The following is a 21950-nucleotide window of genomic DNA, read 5'->3' as shown; positions in this document are numbered from 1 at the left end:
TCTCTGGGTAGAGGCCCCATGAAGGCAGGGGGGCTAGCTGATGGTCATTCTCTGCATCTTCCTCCCCACTTTGCTCAGGAGACCCAACCAGGTGTTCTTGGGTGAAGGAGCACATGAGCAGCCCTGAGGCTAAGAACTGGTTCTCCCGCATTCCAGGGTGCTTGACTGGGTAGAGGGTGTGTCTGCCTCAGGCTGCTTGGGGGAGGTCCCCTGAAGGGCCAGGGAAAATCCTACCCAGAGCCCCTGGCTGTCCAGCAGCCCTGACCTGTTGGAAAGGAGCCTGTAGTTTTGAAGATTGATACTGTGGGGATAGAAGTGGGTTGTGGTCCTCGGACAATGGGGCACCTAGAAGCACAAGGAATCACCTTTTGTTTGAGGACCATCTGAGGGGTTGATTGTCCATAAACAGAGTGGAGAGGGGAGAAGACTGATACTATCGTGCTCGTGTGTGTGTGTGTGTGTGTGTGTGTGTGTGTGTGTGTGTGTGTGTGTTTCCAGACAGGGTCTCTCTGTATAGCCCTGGCTATCCTGGAACTCACTTTGTAGATCAGACTGGCCTGGAACTCAGAGATCCCTCTGCCTCCCAAGGGCTGCCTTCCCACCAGATCCTGTATTTAAATGCAGAGGAAAACTGATGATTTAATGTGGAGAACTTGCTGAACTCATAGTGTCCTAGGTCGGCTCCTCAGGCAACAAAAAACAGCTGGAGCTGGAAGAGATCTAAGGGATTATAGAGTCCCACACCCTCATTCTTTGCTAGTTTCTGTTTTTGACTTTGAGATAGATTCTGCTGTAGCCTAAGATAGCCTCAGACTCCACGTGTAGCTGAGGCTGACCCTGAGCACATGAATTTCAGAGGCCACCATGTGCATCTTTATGTGATGCTGAGGTTATACCCAGGGCTCTGTGCAAGCTAGGCAAGCACATCCCCAGCCCAACCTACCCCTTTAAAAATTAAATTGTTACCATTATTAGTATTTATTATTATGGGGCGCATCCATGCCACCTGTGCATGTGGAGGTCAGAGAATAACAGTGGAATCGTTTCTTTCCTGTCTTTACATGGAATCTAGAGACTAATTTAGCCCATCAGGTTTATGCTGCGAATACTTTTAGCCATTGAGCCAGCTTGCCAGCTCTTTGTTTTTGAGATAGTATTTAGTCTTACTAAGTAGCCCAGGCTACCCTGAAACTCAGCACGCCCACCTCAGCATTTTGAGTAGTTAGGATTCTAGGCACATGCCTCTGGTTGGGACCCCTCCCTTGTACCGACATGCAGAAATTGACATGATCTCTGACCACCCACATGCAGATGCTGAAATATGAATCTCCTACCTCCTCCTTGCCCTGCTGGTACTTCTACTCAGGGATTGCTAGCAGGGTCTGCCAAGCCAGTCCTTTGTATTTAAGTCCCCCAAGAGCTATTGATTACACCGGACTCAAGTTGGTGGCCAGAGGTACTGCATGTCGGACAAAGGCCCCAGCAACATTGTCATTTCCCTAATCCAGTGGCCTGAGCAAACTATTTACAAAGACAACTGTGCATCATTGTTTTCTTTCTATTTATTTGTTTGTTTGTTTGTTTTATGTAGACAAGGCTTGGCCTCAAACTCACAAGGTTCACTAAGGCCAGGAGTGCTGTGACTAAAGGCATGCACCACCATGCATGTCCAACACTGATTCTAAATATTTTAAAAATTATATTTATAGCCAGGTGTAGTGGCACACACCTTTAATCCCAGCACTGAAGAGACAGAAGCAGGTGGATCTCTGAGAGTTTGAAGCTCATCTGGTCTATATAGTGAGTTCCAGGATAGCCAGGATGCTAGAACTATATAGAGAGACCCTGTCTCCATGCATATATATATATATATATATATATATATATATATATATGTATATATATATATAGTGTGTGTGTCTCCATAGATAGATAGACAGATAATAGATAGTGTGTATTTGTGTGTGTATGTGTTTAGAGGGCACCACTGCAGAAGTCAGTTCTCGCCCTTTATCATGAATAGGACACAGGTCATCAGGTTTGGCAACAGGCACCCTAATTCCCTGAGCCATCTCTCAGCCCTACATTGCTTATTGGATATTTTTGTATGAAAATTGTTATGTTTAATACATTTTAGTGCTAGTTAGGGCAGTTTACATCTTTAATTCCCACGCTAGGGCCTATCTCTTGAGTTTGAAGCCCTATGTATAGACCATATGTATAGACTCCTATACATAGTGAGACACTGTCTCAAAAAACAAACTATTCTGGGAATATAACCCATTTGTAGGACGCTTGCCTAGGAAACTCTGGGTTCAACTTCCAGCAACTCCTTTTTTGTTGTTTTTTGTTTGTTTTCAAGACAGGATTTCTCTGTGTAGCCCTGGCTGTCCTGGAACTTACTCTGTAGCCCAGGCTGGCCTCAAACTCATAGAGTGGCCTGCCTCTGCCTCCCGAATGCAGAGTTTGAAGTCCTGTTCCACCCGGCCTCCGGCTCTTTCTTTTTTAAGTGTCTGGTAAAAAGTATATTAACATACAACAGTCCCTTTTTGTCAGTAATAACGCAAGTGTTAGGCTTTTGACCACTAGAGGGCAGCAGGCAGATACTGATGGACTTCGTCGGGAAAGGTTAAGCCTTAGCCACGTGAACTCCAGCACCTCCAGCCGACCTTAGGCAGGGAGAGAGCCACAGGCACCATGTTAGACCTTTGAAGGTCTAAGTGCCCGGTGTTTCCCGCCACAGCAACCATCGTGCTCGGGAGGACTCCAGACAGGCAAAGTGCTACCAGCTCTGTGGCTGGCTAGACTGGCCGACTGAAACCACTCTGGAGCGTGAATGTGGCCCAGTGTGATGCCTAGTTTTCAGCACCCCAGTTGCTGTGGAGAAAATCCTTGAGCCTCTGTAACTTTTACTAGGCCGTTTTGTTCCCAGACCTCTCTAGACAGATGCAGCCGTTCTGACCCAGCCACCGGCTCAGATCCCTCGCCTTGCTTTCTCCTTCCTAGTCCGGCCCTGGCCAGGTCCCTAGGAAGAATTTCCCTGCCTAGATAGAGGCCTAAAAAACAGATGCCCACCCCAGCAATGTTCCCGCCACCTGCCCAGTCCAGTACCCAGGGCCCAACCCCAGAGGGTGCGGAATGACAGACTCTGACAATCATTAAACAAGCCAGGCCTGATTTCCCAGCACCGCCTGCTAGGATCTGGGCCAAGTGGCACGGAATATGCAAATCACCTGGGACCGGGAGCCCAGTCTGAAGGAAATCCCCTGCATCCAATAAGCCACCAGCTCAGGTTACAACTGGGAACGCACACTGAAGACCTGGCGGGGAGGAGCCAGGCGCCACTCTATTTAGGGTGGGGGAGCGCGTTGGCCACACTCATCACTGCTACCTGGCTGAGCCTTTCAGCCGCCTAGATTTCTTCCCTTCCCGTGGCCTCAGAAGCCTGCTCACCAGCCTGCTACATCGAACCCTGACTCTCGGTAGGGTCATATTCCCCAACTCTGGCCCGGGAACGGTCCAGTGGATTTACAGTTCTAAACTTAATTACTCCAACTTGGAGCTTCCTAACCTGAGTGTTAGGGCTGTGGGGGTGTTCCGGGACTGATCAGAGACCAGGTCAGTGTCTTGGAGGGACAGGGTGGCTTCTTTGGTTCAAGGGCACAGGTGATTTGTGGAGGGAGCCCCAGCAGAGTTTGTCTTGTGGTTCCAGCCTGCTTGAGATTATTTTTATTTTAATTTTTTTGTTGTTGTTGGAGCGGAATCTCCCAGTTTGGTGCCCGGCTGGCCTGGCGCTTCTAGGCTCAAAAGATCATACAGCTTCAGCTTCTCAAGTAACTGTTTCTTCAGGGGCTTTTTGAAAAGAGAATATGACTGTCTACAGCAACACCGAACTCCTTCCTGCCTCTTGGCTGTTGCTGCCCAGGCTTGGCCAGAACTGAGTAATGGAAGTGCCCTGACCAACTTGTCTCCTCTTCCCAGGGGGCCCCATGGCAGCCACCTGTGAGATCAGCAACGTTTTTAGTAACTACTTCAACGCCATGTACAGTTCAGAAGACCCCGCCCTGGCTCCCGCTCCTCCATCGACTACCTTTGGCGCCGAAGACTTGATGTTGACGCTGAACAACCCCCAGATGTCGCTGGGAGGTCCAGGTGAGCGCTGTGCAGCGGGGTATCTTGAGAGACAGCACACTCGCCTGAGAGGCTCTTGGCTCAATGGGTAGGGAGGAAGACCTCCAAGGGAACCCCCGGGCTTGGGGCTGGGGAGGATTTATTCATTTATTTATTTGAGTAGTGCTGGGGTAAGAATCCAAGCAAGACCTTATGCATGCTAGACTGTGCTCCCAGCCCCTGTGAGAAGCCTGTAATGGCTGAGGTGGCCGGGAATAGAGGGACTGTCACAAACGACAGAGGAAAGCACTGAAACCGGGGGCATCGTGACTGTGACTATTACCCCCCCTTGCACCGCTATGGGAGGGGAGGACCCCAGACAAGATCCCAAAGGGACATCAAACTGGCCTGTACTGACCCTCTGACTGCGCTCCTCCTTTCAGAGAAGGCGAGTTGGTCAGGGGAGCAGCCCCAGTTCTGGTCAAAGAGCCAGGTTTTGGACTGGATCAGCTACCAAGTGGAGAAGAACAAGTACGACGCCAGTTCCATCGACTTCTCGCGATGCGATATGGACGGGGCCACCCTCTGCAGCTGTGCCCTTGAGGAGCTAAGACTGGTCTTTGGGCCTCTGGGAGACCAACTCTACGCCCAGCTTTGGGACCTCAGTAAGTCCAGGCCAGGGCAGTGAACAGGGAAGGACGGACTCCGGGCTCCTGGCTGGAGGGCACAGCCAGCGAGCCCTTGCCCGAAGTGGTGAGTGACCCTTTCCTGCCTCCGCCAGCCTCCTCCAGCTCGTCAGATGAACTCAGCTGGATCATTGAACTGCTGGAGAAAGATGGCATGGCCTTCCAAGAGGGTCTAGGAGACTCGGGCCCCTTTGGTGAGAACCCATTTTCTTTTCTTTTTTTTCTCTTTCTCCAGCTTGTCTTGTTCTATCCGCAACCCTTCCAACGAGCTAGATATACACTCTCTCAACTAGAAAAAAACTCGAAAGCCAGTTCTTGGGGCCCCTGGGTGGTCTCCCTTGTCCTTGCTGGTCCCCTGGCCCTCTCTAAGCTCCAACTTCTTTTTCTCAGATCAGGGAAGCCCTTTCGCCCAGGAGCTGTTGGATGATGGCCGCCAGGCCAGCCCCTACTACGGCAGTAGCTATGGCCCTGGAGCGCCCTCCCCTGGTAGCTCTGATGTCTCTACTGCAGGTGAGCGGACTGGCCATGCCTCAGTCTCCCTTCTCCAAATGTCCCAGAGTGCACCTAGTTCCCAGAATTACCTGAATCTGAAGACAGGGTAAGCTCGTCCCAGCATTCAAGTTGACTTCTCCACCCCTAGGAACCGCTACTCCCCAGAGCTCCCACTCCTCTGACTCCGGTGGAAGTGACTTGGACCTGGATCTCACTGATAGCAAGGTCTTCCCTAGAGGTGAGTTGAGGGTTGATCTTGGGGTGGGGGGGGGGAGGGTCCTGTTCCACAGGGTCCCGCCACGCTGTCCTGTCTTCCTCTCTGCTCTACTGTGGTTTCTATAGAAAGGCTTCCCATTGACACCTTACCCTCACCTTCTTTTGACCTTCCAACCCCTTCCCATAGATGGCTTTCCTGACTATAAGAAGGGGGAACCCAAGCACGGGAAGAGGAAACGGGGGCGCCCCAGAAAGCTGAGCAAAGAGTACTGGGACTGCCTAGAGGGCAAGAAGAGCAAGCATGGTAAGTTATAGGGGCTGATGGGACTGTGGGCGGAGCTTCTTACCTTTGTGAACAGTTGGGAGGCTCCATGGCGTTAGCGATCACCTCGTTACAGAGGCCTGCTTGGACTTAGAGAAGAGGGGAGACCGAGGATCCTAGGGGGAAGCTCACAGAGAAAATCCAGGCTTCCTATACACACCCCTTGCTAACTTTTTATACTCGGCCCCCTGTCTTGCTTGACGGAGCTTTCTGGTGGTGAGGAGGCAGCTGGTGGGCACTCAGACCGGCTCAGTCCAGTGGGCTGGGCTGGCTGGGACTCCAGGCACAGCCTGCCGAAGGGGCCTCAGGCTTTGTGTGTTCCAGCTGCTCTGAACCACCTGGAGGTCACCCCAAAGGTCTTGTTTGCCACCTCTTTCACAGGCCTGCACGTACACAGTCTTGACCTGCTTTCATTCTTGTCCCGAGGGGATGGTTTTTTTTTTCCCCCAGGAAGCTGTTCCTTGGTCCTCTAGGCTACAGCCAGCTCTCTGTCCCCATGTGTGCCAAGTTCCCACCAACGTTGGTCCTCATTGATCCATGAGCCACTCAGAAAGGAGCATGTGTGTCCATCTTTTGAGCCTTAGAGAATTGTATGCTCTGTGCAGTCTGCCTAGCACAAGGCATTTTGGAGCAAAGAAGGCAGCAGCCACTACAGCGGTTCCCTAAGAGGACCTTGCCCAGGGAGTCTAAAAGGGACTGTCCGCTTGGCTCTTAGCACTGGGATAGGCAAGGCCAGATGGCCTGGAGGAGAGGGGCACCCAGGACTGATAACTGAGGGAATCTTCCCTTGTAGCCCCCAGAGGTACTCATTTGTGGGAGTTCATCCGAGACATCCTCATCCACCCTGAGCTCAACGAAGGCCTCATGAAATGGGAGAACCGGCATGAGGGTGTGTTCAAGTTCCTCCGCTCGGAGGCCGTGGCCCAACTCTGGGGCCAAAAGAAAAAGAACAGCAACATGACCTACGAGAAGCTGAGCCGGGCCATGAGGTAAGCTGGGGGCTGTCACCCGTCATCTCTCAGGGACCTCTGTTTGAACTCTGCTGTCTTCTCCTAGATTACCCGCGACAAGCGTGAGGGCCCACGGGGCAGAGTTGGCTCACTGGTCAACCGAAGTGTGAGGAAAGCGTTAGCCAGACACCTGAGCACACTTAGCTTCAGCTAGCACATCTGTGTTCTCTGCAGATTTACTCTAAGACACTTGGAGAGTGATAGAAAGAGCGGTGTATTTGCAGTGCAGCCCCCTTGCCCCTTGTGCCAGGGGCTGTCCTGACTAGTTCAGCAGCGTCAGTGTCCCCTCCATCCCTGTGCTCATGCACCTTCATGAAAAGCTCCGGGCCGTAGCTGGAAGGCACAGAGAAGCTAATGCAGAAACAGGTGCAGGGCCATAATTACAAACCAGTGTGGCCACAGCAGGTGGGATGAAGACAGGCTCAGGGCAGCAAAGCCAGCGGAAACCTCAGGCCATAGCAAGTCTCCTCTGACCACCGTCTTCCCACCCAGGTACTACTACAAACGGGAGATACTGGAACGGGTGGACGGCCGGCGACTCGTCTACAAGTTCGGCAAGAACTCCAGCGGCTGGAAGGAGGAAGAGGTCATAGAGAGTCGGAATTAATGGTCAGGACTGGACCCAGGACCTGGCTCAGACACAAACTTGAACTGAAGCCTTTCTGGAAGGATAGGCAGGCCGGAAGGCCCCCTCAATGTGGATGTGTTCCCTGTGTTGCTGTGGAGAGGAGGAACCCGGCAAGTGTGTTGTATCCTGAAGTGCCTGTGGCCTCTCCTCTCCCACCTTTTGGAATTACAAGCCTCAGGGTTTGAAGTGACCTGATCGCTGACTCTACAGCCCTCAGCCCGGGACTCCAGCTCCTTCCAGTCCCAGCACTGACTGCAGAGGAGACCCACCTGCAGATGCCTGGGCTCAACCAAGGAGGCTGGGGAGATCATGGGAGGAGAGTGCAGGGGCAGAAGGGACAGGGTTGTGTTCTCCAGCCTTCCTTCCTGGACTGACTTCCTCCTCTCAGCCCAGTACTCAGGCTCCACAGGCGGGGGTCCGAGCATCCCTAATTTATGTGCTATAAATATTCCAAGTGTACATAGAGAGCTATTTTTTCTAAAGCATTTCCCTCCCTGCTCTTCTCCCACTGAGTGCTGCTGGCCAGATTGATTGTTCTAGGTCTCCTAACTAGACCAGCGTGAAGTGGGGTGATGCCAGACCCCTCAAGATGGGGTTCCTGGATCCCTTTTCCTGTGAATGGAGGCTTAGACCTCCAATAAAGTGCCTTCTAGGCTTTTTCTAACCTTGGTCTGAACTGTGTATTGAAATTTGGGGCTACGGATTGGGTGAGGCTTGGAGATGGGAGGGAGAAGAGATAAACATACAGAAGATACGGGGAGGCGGGGTATGGATTTCTGGATAGCTGGAGGGTTGATTGGAGGCTGAGAGGAAAGCAAAGAAATGGGGGAGGCTGCTCCCTACTTCGAAAGCACTCAAGACTCCACAGGGCACCAACCACGTGCTAAGTGACCTTGGCCAAATCTGTCTTCTTCAGGGCTGCTCCTCTTACAACAGAGTTTGGATCTGGTGTCTTCTCAGAAGTCTAGGATAGCAAGTCCAGCCTTGCGTGCAGCAGCCTTTGCACTCCAGCCAATTTGGCTGCGTGCTGAAGATCTGTAATCTGAACCCTAACTTTTTGTGACTGACATGAAATCACAGATATGATCTTGTAAAGTGGAAAAGCAAAACAAAATGGAGATGAGCGCTTGATGAGAGAGAATGGGAGCTGATCACTGTTGATAGCCAAGTCTTTAGCCTCACCCCTCCCCTCCACTTAGTCTGATTCCATCCCCTCCCAGATAGAGATTATCCCATGTAGATGCAGAGACAAGATTCCATAGGTGTTCCTAGGCTCCACCCTTTATCGTGGGCTTGGGAGCATCTCTCTCTTGGTTTTTTGGTTGTTTTGTTCTTATTTGGAGATTTGAACTGTACTCAGAGGTCTGGCCATGCTGCTGTCTGTCTGTCTGTGGTGTTAATAACTTACTAAACTACCTCATGTGCACGTGCGCAAAGTGAAGTGCTGTAGGGCAGGCATGGTAGTTCAGTTGCCTGCAAGACCAGCACTTGCAGGAGAATAGAAGCAGGAGGATTGCTGTGAGGTTGTTTTTGTCTGTTTGTTTTGGCTTTTCGAGACAGGGTGTCTCTGTGTAACAGTCCTGGCTGTCCTTAAACTTTGTAAGAGGTTGGCCTCAAACTCATAACATCTACCTGCCCCTGCTTCCCGAGTGCTGGGATTAAAGTTGTGTGCCACCACTGCCCTGCCGCTGGGAGTTTTAAAGTCTGCCTGGTGACCAAAGTTCCAGGCCAGCCAGGGTTATGCAGAGAGACCCTGTCTTAACACTCCTGTGCTCCACCCCCACCACACACACTTAAAAACCCACCATGCCATCTGTAAGTGAACTAATTAACACCTAGTTGCCTTGGAAATGCCAGCTTATTCCCCAAGGAGTACAGATAAAGGAATCTTGAAGGAGCGTCTGCTCGTGTTCTGTCTGGAAATGGGGCTTGCTCTGGAGCAGCAATGAGTCCTTAAAAGGATAGGGAGGTTGGTTGAAGAGACTAGTGACGTTGTCAAAGACCCTAGGGTCTTCCAAAGCCATTTTGGAACAAGTCCTTACATCTTGGCAAGAATGGAGGTTTCGGCAGGCTAGGTTTCACGGTGTTGTGGTCACCTCGCTGGGGAAGCTCCGGCTCCACTTGGCCAAACAATGACCTCATTTGTGTGTTCTGCACACTGCTAGCTTCTCTCCCGACCTGCCTCTGGAGTCCTTCCTTCCTTAAAGAGACAACCTCTTGCTGATGAAGATCCCTTAACCAAAAATAGCGGGCTAGAGGGGAAGGGCATCCTTGCTCAGCTTCCCTAACTCATCAATCGTCTCAGCTCCCAGGAGACCTCCAAGCCCAGGTCTTACGTGCCTGCTGAGCCTCAACATTGCTGAGGCAGCTGCTCTCCAGATCTTTGTTCTGCCCTCCTTAGCTGGTGTGGTGCTTCCCTCATCCTGCTAGCACAAGGGGTCCATCTCATAACCATCCAAGAAGACCAGACGTCCCAGTTCTTTGTTGGGAGCAAAAGTTGGCCCAAGGTCACTCACTGGTCAGGTGTGAGTAGGGACCAGAAACCCAGCATTCCTGCCTGGGCCTGGGTAGCCTTTTATGATACAGTGTCTCTGTAACCAAACCTGTCTTGAATTCCATGCTGTAGCCCAGGAGAGCTAGCACTGGTCCTTCTGTCTCAGCCTCCCAAGAGATGGAATTATTTGGGGTTTTTGTTGTTTTTCTTTTTTTTTTCTTTCTTTTTTTTTTTTGAGATAGGATTTCACTCTAGATCAACAGACTAACAACTCCGAGTTCAACATGAAGCTCAGGCTGGCCTCAAACTTTTTGATCCACTTGCTTCAGCCTCTAAAGGCTGCCATGCTCAGCCTTTGGAGAGCATCGCTCACCCAGATCTTTCTCCTCAATGTTTCTCTCTCCCTTTCATCTAATAGGACTTGTGTGTCCTGTAGATTGCTAGGCTGGCCTTTCTCAGCTCTCTGGGGAAGTCAGAACTCTTACCCCAAGTCTCACCAGCTCAGAGAGACCATCCAGTCCTCTGCTACCTGCCCTGGGTCCTCTAGGTGTGTCTTGGGTAGGGCTGTTTATGTGCTGCCCTGAGCTGGTCACCTCTTATCAACTTCTGGGTAGGTCAGAGAGAGGTCAACCCTCCAGGGCTTGGGTGTGCCCAATGGGCCTGAGGGGCTGGGCTGGCTGCCATTGCCTCCCCTGAATGGCTCCCAGAAGCCCACAACCCCACCCTTCTATTCTAGCTCTGCTGCTACTCCTGGAGGGAGGTGAAGAAGTGGAAGCTTTTTGGGTTTTGTTTTTACATTAATTTAATGAAGGATGGCTATTTCATTGAGTCTTCATCACCGGAAAAGGGTTAATTTGCTGACTGCTATGCTGGGCCTTTTAGCTTCAGCCAACACTGTGCATCTCAATTCTCCCAAAGTAGGGACTTTTTCTGGTTTATTTCATCTGTCTGTGTGTACACTTCTGTCCCTTACCCCCAGCAGCAGCCCCTCCAAACAAGCTTACAGTGTCAGACCCTAGCACAGAGAAGCACTTCATAGGCAACTGTCAAATGGCCCCGTGATTGTCCCTGCCCTGGTAGCCCCTCATGAACACCACTCATGCCACAGAGACAACGCTGACACTCCACAATCACACAAACCATACACATACACAGATCAAATCACACACACCACTCACACTGGCATACGGTCTCACCCTCAAACAACCCATCGTATGCATTTGCACTACGTACTCACACTCACAGAGGCCACAGAGTCTGATACACTGAGGAATCTACACACACACACACACACACACACACACTCACTCACAATCATGCTGTTCCCCAAGTTGTCAGCATCACTTGTGCACAGTACTTCCCCAGCATGGGGACATGTCTGCTTTCCACTTAGTTCTGCACTCTGGGATTGTGCTTGATGCCCCTCTACCTGACAGAGTGACGGGCTTGTTGAGAATGTTGTTAGAGACATGAATGACGGTGCTGAGGCTGACAGAGTGACGGGCTTGTTGAGGATGTCATTTTGGACATGGATATCGGTGCTGAGGCTGACAGTGATGGGCTTGCTGAGGACGTTGTTAGAGACATGGCTGACGGTGCTGAGGGCCAGAGGTAGTTGTGTTTTGTGAGTATTGAAAAACAGGCAGCTCTTTCTATTCTGAGTGTTTGAGACGGGCACCCAGAGACCCTTTTACAATGACTGGGAAGTATGACATTGTTCTCATCTGCAAGATCATTTTGTTTGTTTGTTCGTTTTTAGACAAGTTCTCTCGTCATAGTCCTGGCTATCCTAAACTCACTGTGTGGACCAGGCAGGCCTTGAACTCACAGAAATCCACCTGCTTCTGCCTGGAGAGGGCTGGAACTAAAGGGATGTGCCCGCTCCCAGCTCAGGACCATGTCTGAGTCAATGGAGTGTATAGCATATTATGGCTCGTCAGCACACTGGAGGGACTACACAAGCCACAGCATCCCAAGACACCACCAGGGCCTTGCGGTCTTGCCTCTTCTTGCTGAGGGAGGAGTTAGTAGACTCATCCGACTATACAATAGCGCTTCATATATCCTCCCCACTCATCTTGACGCTGTAACTCCTTTAGAGAAGTAACCCAGGAAGACCAGAGGGCCATGGGTGGAGCCCAGGGAACTTCAAAGTCATCGCCCTACCACTCGGAACAAGCGGGAACTGAGATGTCAGAGAGGTTCCCAAGCAACAGAGTTAGGAAGTTAGGGAACCAGGGCTTGAATCATGTCCCGGCGCCTTCCCACAGCTCCACAACTGACCGCTTTGGCAGGTGCTAAGCAACCAGTTCCACCGTTAGATACAAGATGGGCAGTTTGGGAGATTGCTCTAGTGATAAAAACGCCAATCGTGGAGTAGGTTCAATCAAGGCAACTGTGCAAGGACCCAAGGTCCCATGGGAAGGATGAGAAGAGAGCTCTCGTGAGATGCTTAAGGCAGCCGGTGCTGGGGAATGCCGCCTGCGTCTCACCCTACAGCCCTGCTGCTGGTGCCATAGCTACGTGCAGAGCTAGGCTGCGCAGCAGCTAGGACAGCTCAGCTGCCCGTTACTGGAACCAGCATATGGAGCTGATCCAGGAAGCCACGCCCAGTGTCCCGCGTGACTCAGTCTCACCTGCCCACCTCCACACCTGTAGTCTCTGTGACCCTCTCTACAGGGCTGACGGGAAAGCCTGAACAAGGCATGCTGGGATTTAGAGTCCTTGCATCTCAAGCCAGGTTCCAAGAGCCCCTACAAGCACGGCCAACGGGGGGGGGGGGGGGGGGCGGGGGGCAGAGGGGAGTAGAAAACAGCCATTACCATGGAGATTGCAGACTAGCATCTACTCTCTCCCCTTTAATAGCTGGAACATGACAGTAACTAAAAACTCTAGAAAATCAATCTTCTCCCTCCCCCCACCCCATCTCTCAGGGCGCGGTCCCTCAACTCCTCACAATCTCCTATAGCTTAGGTTAGTCTGGAACTCAGTATGTGGTCCCGTGGTCCTGGTGCTCAGAACACATCCTGATACTTTTGCCTCCAAGCTCTAGGACTACAGGTGTGAGCGACCACACCCAGCCATATTGCTTTTCATACATCAAATTGGCAAAGAATAAAAAGAATGTTGACGTGGGTGTGGTGGCTAACATCCATATTTATAGCAGTCAGGAGGTAGCAATAAATTCAAGGCTAGCCTGATCCACAGGCAAGCCATCCAGAGCTACCTAGTGAGACCCAGCCTCAAAAGATAAAAATGAGCCGGGCCGTGGTGGCGCTCGCCTTTAATCCCAGCATTCGGGAGGCAGAGGCAGGCAGATCTCTGTGAGTTCGAGGCCAGCCTGGTCTACAAGAGCTAGTTCCAGGACAGGCTCCAAAGCTACAGAGAAACCCTGTCTTGAAAAACCAAAAAAAAAAAAAAAAAAGATAAAAATGAATGAATAAATAGATAAATAAAAACAATACAAAGTGAATGCTGCTGGGTTTGGTGCACATACTTGCGATCCCAGCTGGTACTTGAAGCTGGACATTCAGGGCCATCTTTGGATACCTAGCAAATTTTAGGCCAACATGGCCTTAGACACTTTGGTTAAAAAAAGAAAAAAATTTAGCATGATGGCAGTCACCAGTAATACCACACTTACAAGCAGAGGAGAGAATCCCTTCAAGTTGTAGATTGGCTGCCAGGCCTACATAGAATTCCCGACCAGCCAGGGTTACACAGCTAGACCTTGGGGAGAGGGTGGGGAGAGGGAGGGAAGAGGAAGAAGAGGAGGAGGAGAGAAGGGAGAAAATGAGGGAGGACGGAGAGAGGAAATAGATATCTACAGGTTTTGTGAGACTTCCATTTATTTGTCTCAGCATCTTGTGGGGTTTTCTTTTTTAATTATTGTTTGGTTTGGTTTTTTGAAAGATAGAAGAAAAAGAAACAGGGTGTCTCCGTGTAATAGTCCTGGCTGAACTCACTTTGTAGATTATGCTGGCCTTGAACTCACAGAGATCCTCCTGCCTCTGTCTCCCAAATGTTGGCATTGAAGGCATGTGTCACTGCCTGACTGGCCCTTTGATTTTTATTTTGTGTGCATGTACTACACGTATGTATACTTGTTCTTATGTTGTGTGTGTGTGTTCAAGTGCATGTACATGTGTGTGTGTGCCCATGTTAGGTGTCTTCTATGGAGCTCCACTATATATAATATAAATTAATTTTTTAGAAAGGGTCTTTTTTTTTTTTGGTTTTTCGAGACAGTAGAAAGGGTCTTGACAAGCATTTTGGATCCTGGTTGTGGGTTTCTCCATTGATGGCATAAGCCAAATTCAACCGAATTAATAAAACCAGGCTTGATAAACAGAGGAAAGAAACGCTCAGGGAAGCAGGAGAGAAATCGCATGGCAGGTCGAGGGACTGGGTCTTAAACACCTTGTGGACGTGGTCCTGAGCATATCAGGAGAGAAACCTCCTGAAGATGGGATCTGGAGAAAGAGAGAGATGGGACTGAAGAGGAGCTTCCACCTAAACAGGTCTCTATATTTAGTATTGGCTGTCCTAGAACTCACTCTGTAGACCAGGCTGGCCTCAAACTCACAGAGATCCCCTTGCCTCTGCCTCCTACCACCAGCCTGTGCTTATCTTTGGAAGCAGTGTTTCTCACTGAATTTGGAGCTTGGTGATTTGCCTAGACTAGCCAAAGTAGCAATGTTTTATGTCTTGGGCTCAGTTTTCTTCCTCTCCCACAGCACTGGAGACCCAGAAGGAAGGCCTTCTCAATCAATCAGGGCACTATTGATATTCCCGACTAGAGGAGTCTTTATTTATGGGGAAGGGGGCATGTGGTGTACTGGGCATATAGTATGAATGGCAGCATACCAGGCCTTTACTGTCAGAGGCCTCTATACAGCAACTTCCAATCCCAGATAGTCAAACTGTCTCCTGCCGTTGTCAAATATCCCCCAGGATGCAAGAGACTCTGCTCCCAGAACCACTGGTCTAAATAGAATCCCAAGAGAGTATAGGACTTGGCTGGCTCTCTCGGAGGCATAAGATTCTGTTTTTCATTTTCTCACAAAAAGACAACTGCCCTTCTCCCAGAAGCTTCCCATGACACCCAACCTTTCCTTCCTTCCATTCCCCTCTTCTCCCCCATGCTCTTCCTTGTCTCCAGGGAGAGGGTCCAGGTGGGGCCTCAGGCCTTCCTTAGCATCCTCTTCTTCTCAAGACTGACTCACTCAGGGAGGCTCCCTACAGCCTCCTGTCTTCCTCTGGAGCCCCCAGAGAGGCCTGTGGGGAAGAGGCCATGAATGAGTTCTAGAGACTGTCTTCTGGCATAATAGCCCTCATTCAAGCCTTTAGCACTTTGTCAAAGATGCTAGCAAAATTCCTTCTGCCCGAGGGTGTGTTTTCCCCTTGCTCTGCTTGGAGAGCCTGTTTACCTGGTCTCTTCTCGCAGGCGCCTGTCTTGCCTTGAGTTCTAGGTTACCCTGATGCACTGTGACCCCAGCTCTGACCTCTGACCGGTTCAAGAAGAGCTGTAATTTGTTATGAGCAACGCTCTTTTCAGCTTTCTGAATTCCAAACAGAAATACAGCTTTGGTTCACTCTTACTATGAGACAAGGTTGCCCTGACTGGCCTAGTACCCTTGCTGGCCTTGAACTCAAACCAGTCCTCCTGCCTATGCCTCCCGAATGGTGGTCTTGATTATAGGTATACACTACCGCGTACAATTTTTATGTGGTACCAGGCATTGACTATAGGGCTTTGTGCTTATGACTCAAGCACCCTACCTACTGAATTCTACATACATCTCCAGGAGATGGTTTTTCTGTTACTGCTCTGATGAAACTATAAGAAAATAAAAATTAGCAGGATATCCTGGTTTGCAGTCTTGTATGTCTGCAGTCTAGAACCATGTATGGCAGGGCATGCCTTTAATCCCAGCACTTGGAGGACAGAGGCACGTAGATCTCTGAGTTCAAGACCAGCCTGGTCTACACTGTGAGTTCCAAACAACCACAGCTACACAGTAAGATCCTGTCTTGAGAAAAACAAACAAACCAACAAACAAAAGCAGAAGGGCTCCTGGGAGTTTGTTGCCATCCTGGGTAAGATAGTGACTTTCAAGCCAGTCTGGGCTACAGAGCAAGACTGTCTTAATAGAAAAGTAATTGAGCTCAGTGTGGTGCTGAATACTTGTACTCCAGAACTCCACTTCCTGCTTAGGCAGGAAGACCACGAGTTAAAGTCTGAGTCTAGCCTGAACTATGAGAATAAAATTACCCTTAAAAAAAAAAAACAAAGCAAGCTGGATATGGTGGCACATGCCTGTTACCCCAGTATTTGCTAGTAGAGGAGGGAAGATTGGGAGCCCAATATCACCCTTCACTAGCCACTAACTATATCGTGAGTTCAAGGCCAGCCTGGGTTAACTAAGGAAAAAAAGTTCCATACCACTCTGGAGGCAGAGTCCGGAGGATCTCTGTGAGCTCAAGGCCAATCTGGTCTATAGAGTGAATTCCACGACAACCAGGGCTATACAGAGAAACCCTGTCTCAAAAGACCAAACAAAAAACCTGAAAACTAAAATAATCCAAACATTGGTTTGTTGAAAAATCTGTACCAGGAATTGAAAATACGAAGGAAGCCAAGAAAAAGACTCTCTCCTCACACAGGGGTCGCAAAATGCTGAAAGTGTCTACTTTGGGTATATTGATACCCACCTGTGATCTTAGCTACTGAGGAGGTAGAGACAGGAGGGTTGAAAGTTTGAATCCAGCTTGGGCTATATAGCAAATACATGTCTCAGAAAGTTAAAAAAACAAAAACAAAAACAAAAAAACAGTTGTAACAAGCAACAAAATACCTAAGAAGTGGCCAGGTGGTGGTGGTGCACGCCTTTAACCCAGCACTCTGGAGGCAGAGGCAGGTGGATTCTCTGGTAAATTTGAGGCCAGTCTGATCTATGAAGTGAATTCCAGGACAGCCAGAACTGTTATACAAAGAAATCCTGTCTAAGACCTAAGAAGTGATATTGATACCACAGAACAGCGCACAGACTCTGGAGCCACGTGTAGGCAGGTGTTGGGAAAACAGGCAGACACTGGCCAGGACACAGAGATATAGGGCAGCCAGGCAGAAAGAACATCAGATGCCAGGGGGAGATGCATGAATGGTTCACAGATCATGAAATGTTTTGTTGGGTCCTAAGGGGTCTATGGATCAGAGGAAAGATGGAAGGTTCTCTCCTTGCTCTGGCTGAGATTCTTTAGCCGTTCACATTCCCTCGCCTCCCTTTGCTTTGTTCCATCCACTCGTTAGAACACGGACGGGGCCATTGGCTGTGCTGGCTCACATCTGTCATTTCAGCACTTGGGAGGCAGACACAGGAAGAATGTGAGTTTAAGGCCAGCCTTTAATCCCAGCGCTGTACCAACTGAGCTAAAGCTGGAACAGCCTCCCCGCTATCCTTGCTCTCCCTCTTCTTTCCCTCTTTTCCTTAATGTGTTTCGTTTCTTTTGTTTTGAGACAGGGTCTCACAGTGTATTTCTGGATACCCTGTAACTCACTGGGTAGACCAAATTGGCCTTAAATTCCCAGAGATCCACCTGCCTCTGTTGGGATCAGAAGCCATGAGTCATCATATCCAACATGGTTGGTTTTTGTTTTGAGAGAAGGTATCATAACCTAGGCTAGCCTCCAATGCTTTACATAGCCCAGGATGACCATGGCCCAGTTCTCCCGCTTCCTTCCTGCAGCTGGGATTTCATGTATGCACGCTGTGAAGGCAGACGGTTTCCAGTTCTCACAGACAGGACTCACTCTGTGGGCCAGACTGGTCTGGAACTCTCTTATCTTCCTCAGGGCTCGGGAGACAGGTACATGGTACCACACCAGGCTACAACCCTCCCTTGGCTTCCTTCCTCTCTTACCTACTGCCCACCCCCCTGTTCCCTTTCTGCCAGTGTTTCTCAGACATTTTATTCGGTGTCTCCTAGGCCCCATCACTGAAACTCAGGAGAACACAGTCCTTGTCTGTTGTCCTTACCAAGATCTGCCCTTAGCCCTGTGACATTAAATAGCACGGTAATCTGTGGGGTCTCCTGCCCCACCTGCCTCCACGACTTGCGACTTCAGTGTGAAAAGTCCTCCGCAGGTCCCAGTGCGTTAATGTCTCATTTCCTTTGTGCCATTGCTGAGTGTCCATCATTTTCTCTTTGAAGTCCCCTGATCAGCCTGATTAAAACCGGAAGCCAGCCCTGATGATGGTCCAGGCCTACTTCCTAGTTACTCAGAGGCTGAGACAGGAGGATCACAAGTTTATGTCTACTAAAACCACTTAGGGAGATACTGTCTTGAAAGAAAAAGTACAAAATAAAGGACTGAGGACATAGCTCATGCATGAGCCACGCATGAGGCTCTAAATGCGATTGCATTACTGAACAACACGTTGGAACCCTGTCTGTCACCTTGATGTGTTTTCTTTAGCTCATAGTGTTAAGCAAGATGAACAGCTTTTTTTAAATTTATTTATTTATTATGTATACAACATTCTGTCTGTATGTATGCCTGCAGGCCAGAAGAGGACACCAGACCTCATTACAGATGGTTGTGAGCCATCATGTGGGCACTGGGAATTGAATGCAGGACTTCTGGAAGAGCAGCCAGAGCCATCTCTCCAACCCTCAAAAGAATTTTTCTTTTTCTGAGACAGGGTTTCTCTGTGTAGCCCTGGCTGTCCTGAAACTCTCTTTGTAGACCAGGCTGACCTCGAACTCACAAAGATCCACTTGCCTCTCCCTCCCAAGTGCTGGGATTAAAAGCATATGCCATCACCACCCACCACCGCTCAGAATATTTTTGTATATGTTCTTGATATAGGGTCTGGATACATAGTCCAAGGTTAACTTTAGGAAAACTTCTTTTAGATTTATTTGTTTTACACGTGACTACCTACTGGTGCCTGTGGAGATCAGAAGAGGCGTTGGATCCCCTGGAACTGGAGTTATGCACAGCTGTGAGCCACCATGTGGGTGCTGGGAACTGAACCCAGTTCTTCTGCAAGAGCAATAAGTGCTCTTAACCACTGAGTCATCTCTTTAGCCCCAAAGCTAGCCAAAACTCAAAATCCTCCTGCTTCAAACTCCCAAGAGTGGGATTACGGGCATGTGTCACCATGTCCAGCTTAATATTTGTTAATTGTCTTTTTGTCCCCACCACACTGTAAGCCCCACAAGTGTGTGACATCTTGCCTGTTTTGTTTACTGTGTCTTTCCCGTGGAATAATTCACCAATTTACACACAGCCATATCAGGATAGAAACTGATTTCATTGCCAGAATATTTTTTAAACATGTTTTCACTCCCATAATGAACAAATTGTCCTACTTAAGTTCTTTTTTATTTTTGAGACAAGGTTTCTCTGTGTAGCCATGGCTGTCCTGGAGCTAGTTCTGTAGACCAACCAGGCTGGCCTCAAACTCACAGAGATCCTCCCACCTCTGCCTCCAAGTTCTGGGATTAAAAGCACATGCCACCACTGCCCAACTAATACTTACTTTATTTATTTATTTTTTTAAAATTTACTTTTATTTATGTGCATTGGTGTCTCACCTGTCTGCATGTCTGTGTAAGATTCCCTGGAACTGGAGTTACAGACAGTTGTATGTTGCCATGTGGTTGCTGGGAATCGAACCTGTGTCCTCTGGAAGAAGAGCCAGTGTTATTAGCCACTGAGCTGCCTCTCCAGTCCTAAAGTTTCCTTATGGTGAGATTTGTTTCTTTCATTGGTGAGTTGTCAAAAGAGTGGGATTATTTTTAAATGATCTAGTTCATACTCTTATTCTAAAGTCTACATTATTGTTTAAAAAAAACAACCTTTTCAATTACTTATTTTTCACTTAAAGTTATAGTTGTTGTTGAAGATCTCACTATGTAGTTCTAGATGCCTTGGAACTCCCTCTGTAGAACAGGCTGGCATCAACCTCACAGATCAATACACAATTCTACCTCCTGAGTGCCTAGAGTAAAGGCTTTTACTAACATGCCTGCCTAACTTTTCAATTTTCAAAAATGTTTTTGGTTTTAAAAATGAGCATACAATGAGTTAATTAGATACCACTATGAAATATTTGAACAATGTGTGTGTGAGTATGTCTTTTTGACATAGAGTCTCTCTATGTAGAGTAAATTCACCTCAAACTCAGAAATCCCCCTGCCTCTGCCTCCCTAGTCCTGGGATGAAAAGACTGCCCACTAGGGCAAAGTGTGTTTCCTGGTTCTCCTTCCCCCTCCGCTCTGCTCCAACTCCCCCCACCCCTGGCCCTTCTCTTTAGTCCCCTCCCACTCTTTTGCCCTTTCTTTTTGTTTGTTATGTTTTTTTCAAGAGAAGGTTTCTCTGTATAGCCATGGCTGTCCTGGAACTCACTGTTCGAGGCCAGCCCGGTCTACAGAGCAAGTTCTAGGACAGCCAGCTACTCAGAAAAACCCTGTCTCAAACCGCACCCTCCCAAAATGTAGAATTAATGAATGTGACCACTTCATGCTTCATTAGGAAACCAGTAGCCTGTCAGGCAGTGGTTGTGCATGCCTTTAATCCCAGCACTTGGGAGGCAGAGGCAGGAGGATCTCTGTGAATTTGAGGACAGCCTGGTCTACAAGAGCTAGTTCCAGGACAGGCTCCAAAGCTACAGAGAAACCCTGTCTCGAAAAACAAAAACAAACAAACAAACAAAAAAGAGAAACCAGTAGCCATTAATAATAATCTTTGAATCCCTAAGTGGTGACCTCCACCAAAACTGGGCACCTTAAATTCTCACCAGCGGGTGAAGGGTCATCTTTTGCTGAGACAGACTTAACTTCTTATAGGCACACAGAGACTCGGCTTTCTGAGAGTTGTCAGGGCTGTACTTTGGTGAGGAACTTGGTGTGAAAAAATAAAGGGAGAGAGTATGGTGGATGCAGAAGAAGCAGAGGAAAGTGACCAAAGAGAGTAGTGGGGAATCCAAGGCAAGATGGGTCCTGGGCAGCCTAACTGTGCCAACGTCCACAGTGACCATGGGGATCACCCCCAGAAAGAGTTACTTTCCGCACTTCAAGATCCCCATCTCTGAATTGTGGCCAGTGAAGACCCTCTGAAAGAGGGTAGCTGGATGGTAGAGCTCTTGCCCAGCATGCCCAAAGTCCTGGGTTCAAATCCCGAGCACCAGCCTCTGAAGATTAAATAAGATTATCCACATAAAGCTGGACATGGTGCTGGATACAGGCAAGCAGATGGCCTGGTCCAGGATAGTCGGGGCTACACGGAGAAACCCTGTCTTGGGAAACATACGAAGAAAAAAGATTACCCAAGTGAAATCCTAGCTAGCACATGGTGAACACTTAAAGACAAAGAGATGCTGTGTGGGTATGTGTGTGTGTGTGTGTGTGTGTGTGTGTGTGTGTGTGTGTGTGGTGTGTGTGTGTGTGTGTGTGTGTCTGTGTGTGTCTGTGTGTGTGTGTGGTGTGTGTTTGTATTGACTAGCATGTGTGCCAGCCTGAATCCCATCTAAGATTGGAGAAAAACCAAAACAAAACAAAACAGAGGGACCAAGGAATTTATTTTATGTCTATCTTTCCTTTTTGTTTTGTTTGGTTTTTCAAGACAGGGTTTCTCTGTAGCTTTGGATCCTGTCCTAGAACTCACTCTGTAGACCAGGCTGGCCTCAAACTCACAGAGATCCACCTGTTTCTGCCTCCCAAGTGCTGGGATTAAAGATGTGCCCCACCCCACACTCCCTGTCACCCCCACCCCACCCCACCCACTTTATGTCAGTTTTAATTAGCAGCGTGGAGTGTAGGACCAGCACTGAGGTTACTGCAAGTCCCAAATCTGACCTATCCCTTCTCCATGCATTTCTCAGGTTCTCGCCGTCTGCAGAGTTTCTTCTCTGCCCCCACCCTCACCAGCACACATCCAAACCAGCTCAAGACTCCTGGGCTCTCTCGGCTGGCCTGCTGACCC

General features: G+C 49.1%; 1 protein-coding gene across 2 annotated transcripts; it reads left to right on the top strand.

Annotated features, from left to right (window-relative positions):
• Positions 1–3338: 3338 nt before the first annotated feature.
• Positions 3339–8128, top strand: Elf3 (E74 like ETS transcription factor 3). 2 transcript variants are annotated; one of them, XM_075988069.1, is made up of 9 exons: positions 3339–3482; positions 3982–4152; positions 4554–4775; positions 4892–4990; positions 5187–5306; positions 5437–5526; positions 5692–5808; positions 6620–6815; positions 7329–8128. In XM_075988069.1, exons 2-9 carry the CDS (start codon positions 3990–3992, stop codon positions 7441–7443), a joined length of 1122 nt encoding a protein of 373 aa, XP_075844184.1. In that variant the 5' UTR covers positions 3339–3482; positions 3982–3989; the 3' UTR covers positions 7444–8128. The 2 variants fall into 2 exon arrangements, with proteins under 2 accessions (XP_075844184.1, XP_075844186.1); XM_075988071.1 differs by lacking the exon at positions 3339–3482 and adding an exon at positions 3513–3618.
• Positions 8129–21950: the final 13822 nt, after the last annotated feature.

Source organism: Microtus pennsylvanicus, chromosome 10 (genome assembly GCF_037038515.1).
Source record: "Microtus pennsylvanicus isolate mMicPen1 chromosome 10, mMicPen1.hap1, whole genome shotgun sequence".
In the NCBI taxonomy this organism is placed as follows: domain Eukaryota; kingdom Metazoa; phylum Chordata; class Mammalia; order Rodentia; family Cricetidae; genus Microtus; species Microtus pennsylvanicus.
Note: the sequence above shows the minus strand (reverse complement) of the source record. Positions and strands in the feature narration are given on the sequence as shown.